This window comes from Chrysochloris asiatica, unplaced genomic scaffold, assembly GCF_000296735.1.
Source record: "Chrysochloris asiatica unplaced genomic scaffold, ChrAsi1.0 scaffold00238, whole genome shotgun sequence".
Lineage (NCBI taxonomy): Eukaryota > Metazoa > Chordata > Mammalia > Afrosoricida > Chrysochloridae > Chrysochloris > Chrysochloris asiatica.
The window spans coordinates 1,592,148-1,605,040 of record NW_006408756.1 but is presented as its reverse complement, the minus strand read 5'-3'; the positions used below and the strand labels follow the sequence as shown (position 1 = coordinate 1,605,040).

At 56.7% G+C, this 12,893-nt stretch overlaps 1 protein-coding gene across 1 annotated transcript; it reads right to left on the bottom strand.

Moving 5' to 3' along the window:
• Window positions 1–2,487: 2,487 nt before the first annotated feature.
• Window positions 2,488–10,908, bottom strand: GATA5 (GATA binding protein 5). The gene is made up of 6 exons (XM_006873358.1): window positions 10,392–10,908; window positions 8,893–9,068; window positions 3,683–3,808; window positions 3,205–3,296; window positions 2,757–2,874; window positions 2,488–2,643 (listed from the first exon to the last, which is right to left on the bottom strand). Exons 1-6 carry the CDS (start codon window positions 10,903–10,905, stop codon window positions 2,488–2,490), a joined length of 1,182 nt encoding a protein of 393 aa, XP_006873420.1. The 5' UTR covers window positions 10,906–10,908.
• Window positions 10,909–12,893: the final 1,985 nt, after the last annotated feature.

Below are 12,893 nucleotides of genomic sequence, written 5' to 3'. Positions count from 1 at the left end.
AAGCAAGGCATTGGGTTTCATGGCCTCTGACAAAATCCCGGGACCATAAGAATGTGTGGGAAGGGGCATGCTCCCGGGGGCAAGGTCTACCGTTTGTGGTCAAGGCCCTTCACACATAAGTCTGCTTTTTGGTGGGAAGTGATGAACGCAGGGGTCTAAGTGGGAGTGGGGGCAGAGGTGGTCCAGGGGTAGGATTCATAAGCTCTATGAGGGAAGCTCAGGTTCAATTCCTGACCAATGCAGCTCATGTGCTGTCTGTGATAGTTTCCATGGTGCCAGGATGCTGAGTAAATTTCAGTGGAGCCTTCAGATTAAGGCTAGAAAGAAAGACCTGCAGATCTACTTCTGAAAATCAGCCAACTGGTCATGGGGATGGTACAGGACTGGGCAGTATGCCAGGTGGCCAAGGAGCTGACCACTCAACTGCTACAGGGAGAGGAAGAAGCTGGTCCTAGACATTGTTCTGGCTCTTGCTGTCAGGCAGTCTGGGGTTTACCCCACTTCCTGCTTCTTTTCTGGAGGGACTGTTCCCTCCCAGGTGCCCAGCAGGGCCCAGTGGGCACTTCCTGGAGACCATAGGCAACAGTTGTGGGGTCCCCAGAGAATTTTGAGATATTGAGGCATTCCCTCACCACTCCAAGTTCACAAGATGGGAAGTGAGGCATAGAAATGCCCCATCCCACTGTCTTTGATTGTTTACAACTAGCAGGCAGAGTGCTGGGTGGGCGATCAGGAGGAAGGGCCACAGGAAGGGGGTGCCCAGCGGCTGGCTATATTAAGTCCCGTTGGACAGCTTCCGGCTCTGAGAGGCACTCGGGAGAAAGGCTTAAATTTAGTAGTAAGGGACCATGTCCAGAGGGGGGGCACCCAGCTGCCTTGTTGCACATCCTGAAAAATGAAATGTCACAGGAAGGCATTCTTCCCCCTTTTCCTCTTAGTTCCCACCTTCCCTGGTGACCCTGTTTCTTGGAATAGGCCCTCCTCTCCATCCGTCTGGTTCTGGACCCTCCAGGAAGTCTCCTTGGGTTTCACAGGATCCCAAGTCTCTGACTCCAAGCACAGAGACACCCAGGACCAGGCTACCTGTCCTGAGGGCATGAGTGAGGATGTTTCTCTTCCAGCCCAGAGGGCCCAGTGAAGTCAGACAACTCGCTGTTGGGATAGGTTCTGAAAGCAGGCTGAGAGTCACCGGGGACCCAGGGCTGGGAGGAGGAGGGCGGGTAAGACCCCTCAGGCAAAGGAGAAAAGGGAAACAAGGTTGAAGGTCTTTATTTAACAACCTTTCTTCCTGTGTAATTTATCACAAAAATAGAAACAGGCAACATCCACCGAGATTGGGAGGAAAGATTTGGGGAAAGCCAACTTCAGGGTGGACAGATGGCCCTAGAGAAGCTTTAAGTACGATGACTTATGTGATCACGCAAGCGGTTTTTGTTGGCTCATATGATTTCTTAAAAAAATTGGAAACAAATTGAGATTTTCTTTTAAAACTTTACATTGAAAATTTTCACACATACGAAGTCAATTTTTCTGGTTTCCCTGAAAGAATCAGGTTTTGTTGGTGAAGGGCAGCAGTGGGGGGGCCCCATTTTCCTTCACACCTTTATCTCTTTGAGACCCCTCACAGTTTACTAGGTAGGAAGGCCTGGAGCCAGCATTACAGAGCATTCATGGTTCAAACTGGGGCTGGGGGTCTTTTGTGAGTAAAAGGGATGTTACTGAGAATTCTGTTGGGACAGTAGGGCTCATGGGATGGCCAGGTAAGCTGGGACACCCCATTTCAGTTCTGACAGTGTCTCTGAATGGTTGGTTCACACAGGATCCCAGACAGTCCATCAATGGGACATAGTTATCACATGGATTGTGTCAGAACCAAGCCCTTTCCTGCCCCCCTGGGAAAACAGTGGAAATAAATAGTCCTGACTTGGTCATGGAAGGCTTCCCCTTCAGACTGAGTCCTGTCAGCTTGTTCTCAGAGGAGGGACCATGCTCTGTGCCTATAGCTCTATGTTAATTGTGGGACGAGGCCTTGGGGGCTCCATGTCTGCCTCCTTCTTCTTCATCCACTTGGCCTACGGGTGGGTTTGGGATCGTATTTCACAGCATGAGGTCAGGGGTCTTCCAACCCCAGAGCCCGTAAACATGTCAACGGCAAGTGTTGACGAAGAATTCAAGTTGGTGATGGGCGCCCCAGGAGCATAGGGACAGCGGCCAGCAAGGCCCAGAACTTCACACAGTACTTGGGGGTCCTTCTGCTGCCTGGGAGTTCATGTCCCTCTCCCACCGGCCTTCCTCTAACTCCATCTGAGCACCAAAGTGTTCCCATTGCAGGCTGAGGCAGCCCCGTGCTGTGAGCTAGAGGCCACTGGATGTCCAGAGTCTTGGTGGTGGGTGGGTGGCTGAAATCTGTGCTGTGCCCCAAAGAGCCAACAGGCAGGTTGGATGGGTGTTCTTCCGGGGAGATACCAGATGCTGAGAGTCTGGGGCCTAGGCCAAGGCTAGTGCACACCAGGCCTCCTGGCGTAGGGCCCCACCAAGGCTGGCTTGGGGGCCCAAGGAAGTGGGTGAGAAGGCAAAGTCCTCCGGCTCGAACTTGAACTCCAAGTGACTTGGAGGCGGGGGCTCCTCCACCTGGCTGGAGGCCTGAGGGAGGGTGGAGGGTTCATGAGAACCAGCTGGCCTTGCTGGTCTGATGAGTGGGGAGTCAGGAGTCAGTCGGGAGTGAGCTCCGGGTGCCCGCCCCACCTGTCCCTTACCTGGGAGGTAATGCTGGGCCCAGGGCAAGTTGGGGATGCCAGGCTGGACTCGGGTTTCAAAGTGGCCACTGAGCCTTTGGAATTGGGGACAGAGGATGGGGAGTCTGCTGAGCTGGTGCTCGGGGCAGATCCTGCAGGGAAGGTAGGCATTTACACATCAGATCACACTTTCTCTTCCACCTCAGGGCCACACAACAAGTCAGGGGGTGGGTGAGGCCAACTCAGCTCCCACTCTACCTAATGCTTGGGGAGTAGACACACCTGACCCTCCCCAACCAAATTCACCAGAGGGCAGAGCTGGGAGCATTAGTATTTTGGGAAGGCAATGCTTCAGCCAAACATATCAATTTCTAATGGTGGAATTCAAGACCCTAAAAGCAACCTTGCTAGAAGAACATGCACCCACAGGCAGGGCTCCACCTCCCCAGCACTGGTCCTCGCACCTGACCTACCTGATGAGCCCTTGGTCTTGGCAGTGCCCTTGGGTTTCCTCTTGCGAGTCTGAATGCTCTCCTTCTTCATCGCCAGAGGTCGAGGCACCTGGTAGGTGGCAGGGGGTGGTCGCTAGACCAGTCCCTGTCCCCCTCCCGGATTCTGCCAAAGTCCTCACAGCCCCCACTGGCCAGCATACTCCCTCACAGGCTTGAAGGCACCCATGGCAGCTGAGACTGGGGCGCACTGAGGGAGGACTTGGGTGTCCAAGCCTCTGTGTAACAGCACAAGACCCACCTTCTGAAGGAGCCTGGTGTGGGCGGTTGGCGGGGGTCACATCTTACAGCCACCCTCCCTTCCTGCCCGCTCCCACTCACCCCATGGTGGTGGTTACACTTATGACCACCCTCCCTTCCCTCCCACTCCTGCCTACCCTGTTGGCGGGGGGAGCCACACGTTAGGACCATCCTCCCTTCGCGCCCGCTCCCGCTCACCCCGTGTAGCTTCATGTAAAGGCCACAGGCATTGCACACGGGCTCGCCCTCGGCGCTCCGCCGCCACAGTGTGGTGTGGGTTGTGCGGCAGTTGGTGCAGCAGAGTCCGGCACGGCGGGAGGAGGACTGTGGGAAAAGCAAGGTCTCTGAGGGCTCAGTGCTGGACGCTGGAGAAGGGGCAGGGGTGGGGGTGGGCAGGAGCTAGTGCCAGGACTGACCCCTAGTCAGTAGGGGACTTCAAGGGGCTGAGGCTGTGAGTTCTGGCAAGTCTCAGATGACTCTAGAGTCTCTCTGGACCTCAGTTTCCCCATCAGTAAAGTGGGGTAATAGAGCTACCCTGGCTGGCTGTGGGGTTAGGGACAAAGTGAACGGGGGACCTGCTACCATCTTCCTGTGGCATCTCTTCCGGCACTAGCATGTGCTGGTGGTAAAGCACTGCCCAGAACAATGGACCCCACGCTCTAGTCCTGAACTCAGTGTTTGCGGCATTCACCTTGCTTCTAAGAAGGAAGATGCTGTGTCCATCGGTCCATTCTCAGCAGCAACACCTCAACTCAAGAACTTTCCATGGCTCCTAGTGACCACTGGCCAGATGGCCAAGTGTGTTGGGTGCCATCTGCTTGGGCATCCCCTTGAAGTCTGCTCAGGAGGCGACCACCAGCTCAGCATCTCCATCATCCTGGCTGACCTACCTTTTTCAGGGCTGTGATGGTGCCCTGCAGCCTCCGGCTGAGCTAACCCTTTCAGGTGATGGTGCCCTGCAGCCTCCTTAAGTAGTCTCAAGCCCCTGCAGCCCAATGCTGCCATCTCTCAGGTGACTCCACCCTCCCAGTCTCCCTCACCCCAGAGGTCCCTGCCTGTGACACCCAGGCTCCTATCACTTGACCACATGGAACTCTGTGATGTTTTCAGCGCCCCCGCTACCTCCCTGAGTCTGAACCCAGTCCAGGGCAGAGGTAATGGGCCACTGTGAAGAGAAAGCCAGAGCTGTGTGTGCACCAGAGGAGTTCACCCTGGATGTGGGGCCAGACACGGATGGCTTCAGTGCCCCATATGCCCTCAATCCTGGATCCCTTCCTGCCCCAGACTGCCATCAGTTGGTTAGGACAAAGGGTTGGGTGCTGGAGGTCTCCTGGTCAGTTGGACACCAGTACAGAGGTGATCTGCAATGATGGACAACAGTCTTCAGACACAGACAGCGGCTCCTGGCCACCCCACCCAGCCCCATGCTGCAGGCGGTCCTACAAGAGGTTCCAGAGAATTCCGCCATGTAGAATCTCGGCTGAGAGGAGAGGAGGGATGAAGCCTTGTGGCCGGAGCGGGAATAGCCAAGAGGGCTGGGAGGATAGCCACTCTGTCCCTGGGCAGATGGCCTTGATGCCACAGCTGAGTTGGACCTGGTGTCCAGACATTCGGAGTTTCTCAGAGGCTTGGAGGGGTGGGCAGGACTGGAGCCAGGTCACTGTGGAGGTCACTGGGTTGACTGAGGCCCCGACTCTGGGGCAGATGGTGACTGTCCTCTGAGCAGGAGCACTGGACTCCAAGTCAGCTACTCCCTCATCCAGAAGGCTACTGCTTTTCACGGCTGGCGCTGAGCCCCACACCTTGGACCCACTGTCCTCTGGCTTCCTGGATTCACCAGATTTAGCCAAGAGGACGTTCAGTGGGATGTGGACCTCAGAGAGCACCAAGCATGTCCACGCAACAGTCTAGGCATGAAAACCACCTGCAGTGGTTCTCAAATCCATGTGAGGCCTGCGGGGGGGGGGGGGGCTGTATTTTATCTGGGGACCCTGACTACCTTTTGGAATCCCACTATGGTTCCTGCCTCCAGCTATGCCTTCAGGCCTGTCCCTCTCTCTCCACTGGGGATCCTGGGTGCTGTTATCAATCATCAGTCACTTAGAGTTCACAGAACTGTCCCCACGATTCAGAAAAAACATCAGTGTCCTTGAAACCCCATGAATCACAGTGCTAGAATGCTATCTCCTCTGACCTTCAGGCCACTTCCTCCTAAAAGTCCTGCTTACAGACATTGGAGGGGGCACAAAGACAGACGTGAGGTGGGGCTGCTGCTGGTGGCAGTGCTGTCTTCAGTAGCATGTGAGTGCATAGTCACACATGCGCACACACCTGCATGCATACGTGGTACGTGCACATACCCCACACAACACACATGTGCATATGTGCACACAACTGTACACATAACTGCATACACATGTGCAAACACATGCCACACAACATACAGATGCATACATGCACACACCTGTACACATGCCTGCATATACATGCACACACCTGCACACAACACACACACAGAACTGTACACACACCTGCATGCACTTGTACACACATCTGCATGCACGTGCACAAATACCTCCACACAACACACACATGCACAACTTTACACACACCTGCATACACACACACCTCTACGCATACCTGCATACACATGTGCACATCTCCCCACACAACACACACATGCACACGTGCACACACACCTGTACCCACACCTGCATAGACATGCGTACACACTCCCACATATGCACATGTGTACACACACACCTGGAGAGGAGGCAGAGCTGTGCTCAGAACTGTGTCTACAAAACCAACTCTGGAGAGAAAGGGAAGCCCAAAGTGAATATTCATGAAACACTGTCTACAAACCTCCCAGATGGCTATACCCATGGCCTTACATCCTGGGTGCTCAAAGATAAAGCCTAGAGGCAAAGTCTGAATCTTTGACAATGAGCATGCTTTACTTTGATAAAATTAAGAGCACAGGAGAAAAGTGTGGCCCTTTAGGATGCCCCAGCATCCTCTGTGACCTTTACCCTGCTCCCCCTCAGAAAACCACTTTACAAAGGGAAACTGAGGCTCAGAGGAGCCAAGGGGCTGAGGATGTTGTGGAGATACAGATGTCCTCCCCAGTCAAGTACACTTTGAGGATACACTCCCGCGGGACTCCCATGCTGGCATCCCAGGCCCTGCATGCTCTGCTGGATGCACGGGCCTCCATCTGTCCTTCCTCACTGTCCAGACAGGCACCAATCCCCACAGTCAGCCCCTCCCAGCTGCGTTTTTTTCCTCTTCTCTGGTCTGTTGTTTTCAAAGGAAGTGGGACTTCAAAGCCTGCTCAGTGGCTCCGAACTCCAGGCCCCTTGTGAGTCTGAGACCAAGATAAACCGGGTGGGGCTGGCGCCTCGCTGGTAGGAGGTACAGAGAGGGAGAGATTGGAGCTGGTGTGGAGAGGCACTTAGGAAAAAAACCCTACAATTCACCATAGCTTGCAGCCTTTTCTCAGACCAGAGCCCACCACCCCTATCTCCAGATGGTGGCGTCTAAAATGGTCCCCTATCTCTGCAGGATGCTCCGGAGAGAGCTGGGTGGTGGACAGAAGACATGGTAAAGCCTGTGTGCTCTCTGCGAGTTGGTATATGAGGAGGCATATGGTTCTAGGGGCCAGAAGTCCATGACGGTAGCAGGAAGGAATGGGAGGCGGTGAGTAGCAAGGCCGGAGTTCAGCCAAGGACGCTTGGCCACATGTGGCATGTGGCACTGGGCATTCCCCGGCTGGCACCAGGGTGGCGTCCACTCTGACCTTGGCTGTGGGCCTGGTTTAGCCTATGTTCTGGTGCTCAGTGGGGTGGCTGTTTGGGGGTTGGAGAGCCCTTGGCTGTGTATACACACAACCTATCAGTCGTCTACACTGACGGGAGGGAGGAACACCATCAGCCATCCTCTCATTATCTCTGGACGCTGAAGAGGGAGGGATGATGGCAGGGGCACAGCGGTGAAAGCAGAAGCAGAGGATCTACTTTGGATTTTTAGCCAGCCCAGGGGAAGAGGAGCTCAGCTGCTGTCTGAAAACAGCCTGACCAGTCAGGGCCACTGTGGGCTCATTGACACAGACCATGGCCTCTGACTGGAGACCAGAGCCCTGCAAATGGCTGACCTCAATTCAAAGCAGCAACCTGCCGTGACAGGCTATTTGGGGCCGGGTACAGCAGCAGCCTTGGGCCGGGTAGGACGAACCAGAACCTTCTACCTGACTTAGCACACTGTGCTCAAACCCGTGGGAGGAACGTGCCCCTGACTGACCCCCATCTCAGCATTAGAGTCTTGTTAACTTGCATTAGCTTTCAGAGACTCCGCTCTGCCATGTTACTTATAAAATTAGTTGAATATAAAATTTCTGTGACCCAAAGATACAGTTTAAAAGGCTGGAAGGGGCAGGAATGAAGGACAAATGGAAGAGGGAAACCTAGAGAGGAAGTGGCAGGAACACTGTTCTACAGAGGAAGTTGCAACCAATGTTAGGAAACAAACTGTGTATAAATGATTGAATGGAAAATGAATGTGCTCTGTAAATTTCACCCAAACTGTGTGTCAATGACTGAATGGAAAACTAATGTGCCTGTAAATTTCACCCAAACTACAATTCAAAAAAGAAAAGGTTTGTGAAGCAGTGTAGAACGAAATTATCTTTAACTTTTCACACCAGTTTCTGGGGCAAAAGTCAGGGCTCCCCAGTCTCCACTCTCTGCTCCCTACACAGCAGGAGGAACCAAAACTGAAAGTAAGTTTGCCCAAGGTAGCAGGCTCTGGTACAGAACTAAAGGTTCTCTCCACCCCAGCAGCTAGCCAGCTGTCCTCTTCCCAGGTGAGGTCACCTTCCGTCCTCCTGGGTCCCGGTACCAAGAAGTTCACTAAGCATCTCGGTCATTAGTTTTCAAAATCAAATTGGGCTTCCAGGTGGTCTTCCCGCCTGGAGAACAAAAAAGCCCCTTACGGGTGTTGCTGAGTTTGTGTATCCGGAAGGCCCCAGTCAGTCTCCCTGTCCCGGTCCCAAGTCCCGGCTCACAGCTCACTCCCCTGCACGAGACCTCCCCAACCCTAGTCTCTCAGCTCTGCCAGGTGGACAAGAGAAGCTGAGCCAAAGAGGGACACCTAGGTCTGTCCAGTCACGCTCACAGGTCCGGGGCTCAGTCCTCTCTCTCTCCCCTTGTCCTAAAGCCCCCAGTCTCTCAGGTGCTGTCAGGGAAAGTCTGAGAAGGGCTAAGCCTGGACCCCGAGGAAGCGCACCCCTCTGTCCGAGATCTCTCTCACTCCCTTGAACACAAGCACACGAATCCCCTACCCCATTCCCAGTCACTTTAGTCCCTGGGTGGGTCACAGGGACAGAGCAGCTGTCACACTGCCACACTCACCAGGCGCTTCTGCGGCTGCACCAGCGGCCGGTTGACGCCGTTCATCTTGTGGTAGAGGCCACATGCGTTGCACAGGTAGTGCCCGGTGCCGTCCCGGCGCCACAGCGGTGTGGACAGGGCCCCACAGTTGACACACTCGCGACCTTCTCCGGGAAACTCCTCCAAGAAGTCGGACACTGGGGGGCAGGCAGCTAGTGGGGGGATTGCCCTCACATGGAGCCTAGGACCCCCACCCACAACCCTGCCTGTCTTTCTCCCTACTCTAAGTTTTACCTTTATCTTTATTTGTCATGAGTTTATCTTACTTTAAAGCAAATCAGTTCATTAGTGAAGCTTACTTAAGCTTTAAAAATTTGCTTTAAATTTACAAACAGTAAAATTTGTACAGAATGTAAATCGTTAGGGATGCTTTTATAAAGGGAGTTAGTAAATACCATGGGGGGTCCCCTGGGAATCCCTGTCTTTTGAGTCCTTCTCCAGCACCTGTACTTGGGAACCCCCCTGAAGGCCCATCCTCTATACCCCCCAGACAGAGGCATGAACAGGGCAAAAACCAGGGCACAGGCGCTTTCTGCTTCACACAAGGCCTGGGGTGGGGCCGCTGTGTATCCCTCAGGGTCCCGGCCAAGCGCTGGGGAAGACGAGTGGGATAGGGCAGGACGGCTCCTGGTCTGAGTCTGGGGTGGCACCAGATACGGGGCTGCCTGGGCATCATCGGCCAACTTGCAGCTCGGAAGGGCAGAGCAGGGGGGGATGGCTCCTGGGGGTGCTAGCGGGGCACCCAACAAGGAGGGCGTGGCCCTCGACTTGGAGTTCCCAAGCACGCTCCCTCACCGTGTAGAAAAAGCGCTGGCGCCAACTTCTCAGAACCGGGGTGGAGTTTCAGAGGCCTGCAATCCGATGATTCAAATGTATGCTCACGGAGCAATCGAAAGCAGGCCTCCAATAGGAGTTAATCAACATTCCAGAGAATGGTGGGTTAAACGTTTGGTTGTTAACTGCAAGGTTGGCGATTCAAACCCACCAGCCGCTCCTGCTTTGTGGGAGAAAACTGAGGCTGTCTGCTCCCTCCCGTAAAGATGTACAGTCTCCTAAACTCTAAGGAACGCCCCTATTCTGCCCTACAAAGTGCTGTGAGTTGGGACCCACTCAAGGGCAGTGAGTAAAGAGACGACTGAGGCCGCTATTCAAAAGGGCATTGTGAGTTTTACAGAAATAATTTCGGAAACCGATTTCATAAAAACGTTCAAATCTTAGACTCCTGATTGTCAAGATCCAGAAAGTGACTTGGGGTTGAGATGAGTGGAAATGTTTCTTATTAATCGGTGAAAACAGAAGCTGGATCGGTTCTCAAGTCCCTGAGTTCTGGGCCTACCCGGCTGCTCTCCCAACGCAAAGTTCTGGCCGTGGCGGACGGCATTTCGCAGGGTGCGGGTTTGCGCACTGCAAGCCAGCACACAGACCGAATCAAGAGAAGACGCCCCCACACCCCGACTCACCGAAGGCAGCTCTTCGGCCCGGGAGGCCCGGCAGGGCGCTGGTGTCGAAGGGTCCGCTGGCCCAGGTCGAGACCACTTCGGGGCTCACGTAGGCCGGGTAGGGGCTGGGATACGAAGCGCCCATGGATCGCCCCAGCGGAGCCGAGTACTGCTCCCGACCCAGCAGAGCAGCCTGGTAGGTTCCGCCGTCCCGGCCCCCCGCGCCGCCGCCGGCTCCCGAGGAACTGTGCACGAAGGGGAATGCAGTGGCCCCCGGAGGCTGCGCGGGCGGAGGATGGGGGCTTCCGGCGCCGAAGGCAGATGAGTCGGCGGCTGCCTGCGCCCAGCTGGAGTGCGCGGCGAGCGCTGGCGGCTGCGGGCCTGGCTCGCACGCCGGCAGGTAGGGTAGCATGGGAGGCACGCGCGCCGGAGGCACAAACACCGGGGAGCCAGTGTTCGGCGCGTGTAGAAAGGGGCCCGAGTCGGCGTAGGCGGCCTGTCCGGGGCTTGGGGCCAGAGCTAGGCTCTGGTACATCTTCCCGGGCGCCGCCGGGACCTGCAGGGAAGAGGGGCAGTCGTCAGTGTCACGGCCGGCCGTGTGTAGACCCGCCAGCGCTCGGGGCCCGCAGGTGCCACCGCTGAAGCCTCGCGCGCTCCCTCTTCTACGGCCAGGCTGCTCCCAGAGCGCCTCTGGAGCCGGAGGGAGCTGGCCCGCGCGGAGTCCCTAGGGCGGCTGAAGTGTCAAACCCACCACTTCCACCGCTCGGCCGAAGAAGGTGTGGTCGAAGGGTCTCGCGTGCTGGGAGCGCGTGGAGGGCGCAGGGCGGGGACACTCACCCACGGTCGCGAGGGCCGGGGAAGGGCTGGAGAGCGCGTAGGACACGCGGGCCGGCGACTAACCGGCTAAGGACTGGGATCCCGGGCTGCTTGGCCCCGCAGGGAACCCCAGCGCGGGCGGTTCCTCGCCGCTGCCCCGCCCCTGGCGCCGCCCCTCCTCCCTTCCTTGACCTCCTTCCCACCACGGGGTCGGCGCCCAACCTGGGGCCCCAGACCACGTGATCCGAGCGGGTCTGGCCCGCGGGGCTCAGCGCAAAAGACGATGGGACGTCCGGCGTGGGCACCCACGCGCTGAGCCCACCACCTCCGCGGCCGAGCTGGCGGGCTCCGACGGCCAGAGGAGTCGGGCGTGGAGGCTTCTGTAACTTTGTTCTGATACACGAACGTCCTCTCTGTCCCTCCCGCTGGTCAGCCCCGGGCTACGACCCAGGACTGTCCTAGAGTCTAGTAGAGAGCTGTGGGCCACTCCCTGAGCCCGGGGCTGGTCTGGGAGGCGCCCTCACTGCGTCAGGGTTCAGCCCCGCAACTTCCTCAGTTTTGGAACACATAGGGTTTCGGAGGCTAGGGGTTGTCAGCTGGGGATTACCGGTAGGTCGGGCAGGTTCTGGGGCCCCGTTGGAATCTGAATGCGCTGGCGGGCCCCCAAAGGACCAGCTTTGATGGGACTTGCATGGGTTCTGGAAGTCTCCTCTGGGCGTCAGCACTAAGGATGGGCGACCCGGCGGCAACGGCACACCTCATACCCTCGAGTGACAGCGCTGGGACAGGCCTCCTCCCTGACCAGTCTCACCTGAGGTCGCGGTGCCGGTGAGTGCGCACCGCGACTAGGAGGGGAACAGCGCACAGCGGGGCGGGACTTCTCGGGTTGGGCGGAAACCTGGCTCACCTGGTGGCGCTCCGCACCCGCCCTTGGGGCCACGAATATTTTCCGTTTGTAGAAATGGGCCCTGAGTTCACATCGCCCGAGGGTGCGGCCCCATCGGAGGAAAAGGCGCCGGACTCGTTCCTCATTGGAGAGTGAAGACCCCGGCGGCGGATGTGGATAAAGGACACCGGGAAGCGGGCGGGTGGACGCCGCAGCTCTAAGTGAGGTCGCGGCAGCGGGGACTGGGGCTTGAGGCATAGCTGAGGTGGGAACAGCTGGGGCGCTGTCGGCCCGCGGGAGTGGGGTCACCGGCACTCACTTGTTTGGTGCGCTTTTACTGTTGCAGACAGGATTCGTGTGTCGGTTTCTTGGCGCCCTGGCTATCCTGGCGAAATATCCGAGGAGGCGGCAGACTCAGTCCCCCCTCTTTTTCTGGGCGTGGGTTCAACGGGAACAGACTCTGAACTTTCCATGAAAGCCCCAGCAGAGTGGAAGCCTGGGGACAGGGTTTGTGCGCCACTGAGAGGGGACCAGGCCATTTTCCTGGCCGACCTTAGCCCCCATTTCACGCTGCTCTCTGAATCCTCCCCTCTCCCGGAGTCATCCCTGTGGCCCCGTGTGTGTAGCTGAGGGCGGTTGTCCTGCTCTTCCTACAATTCGTCTTACCTACTCCCAGCCTTTGTCTTTACTTGGCCCTCTTTGGCAGTGGGCCCACCCGCCTGTCTCTAGGTGGGGAAGGGTCCTGTGCTGAGGGGACCTCAGTGGGAGTGGAAGAGGCCTGCCCACACTGTAGAACTGCCCACACTGCAGAACTGACCTCA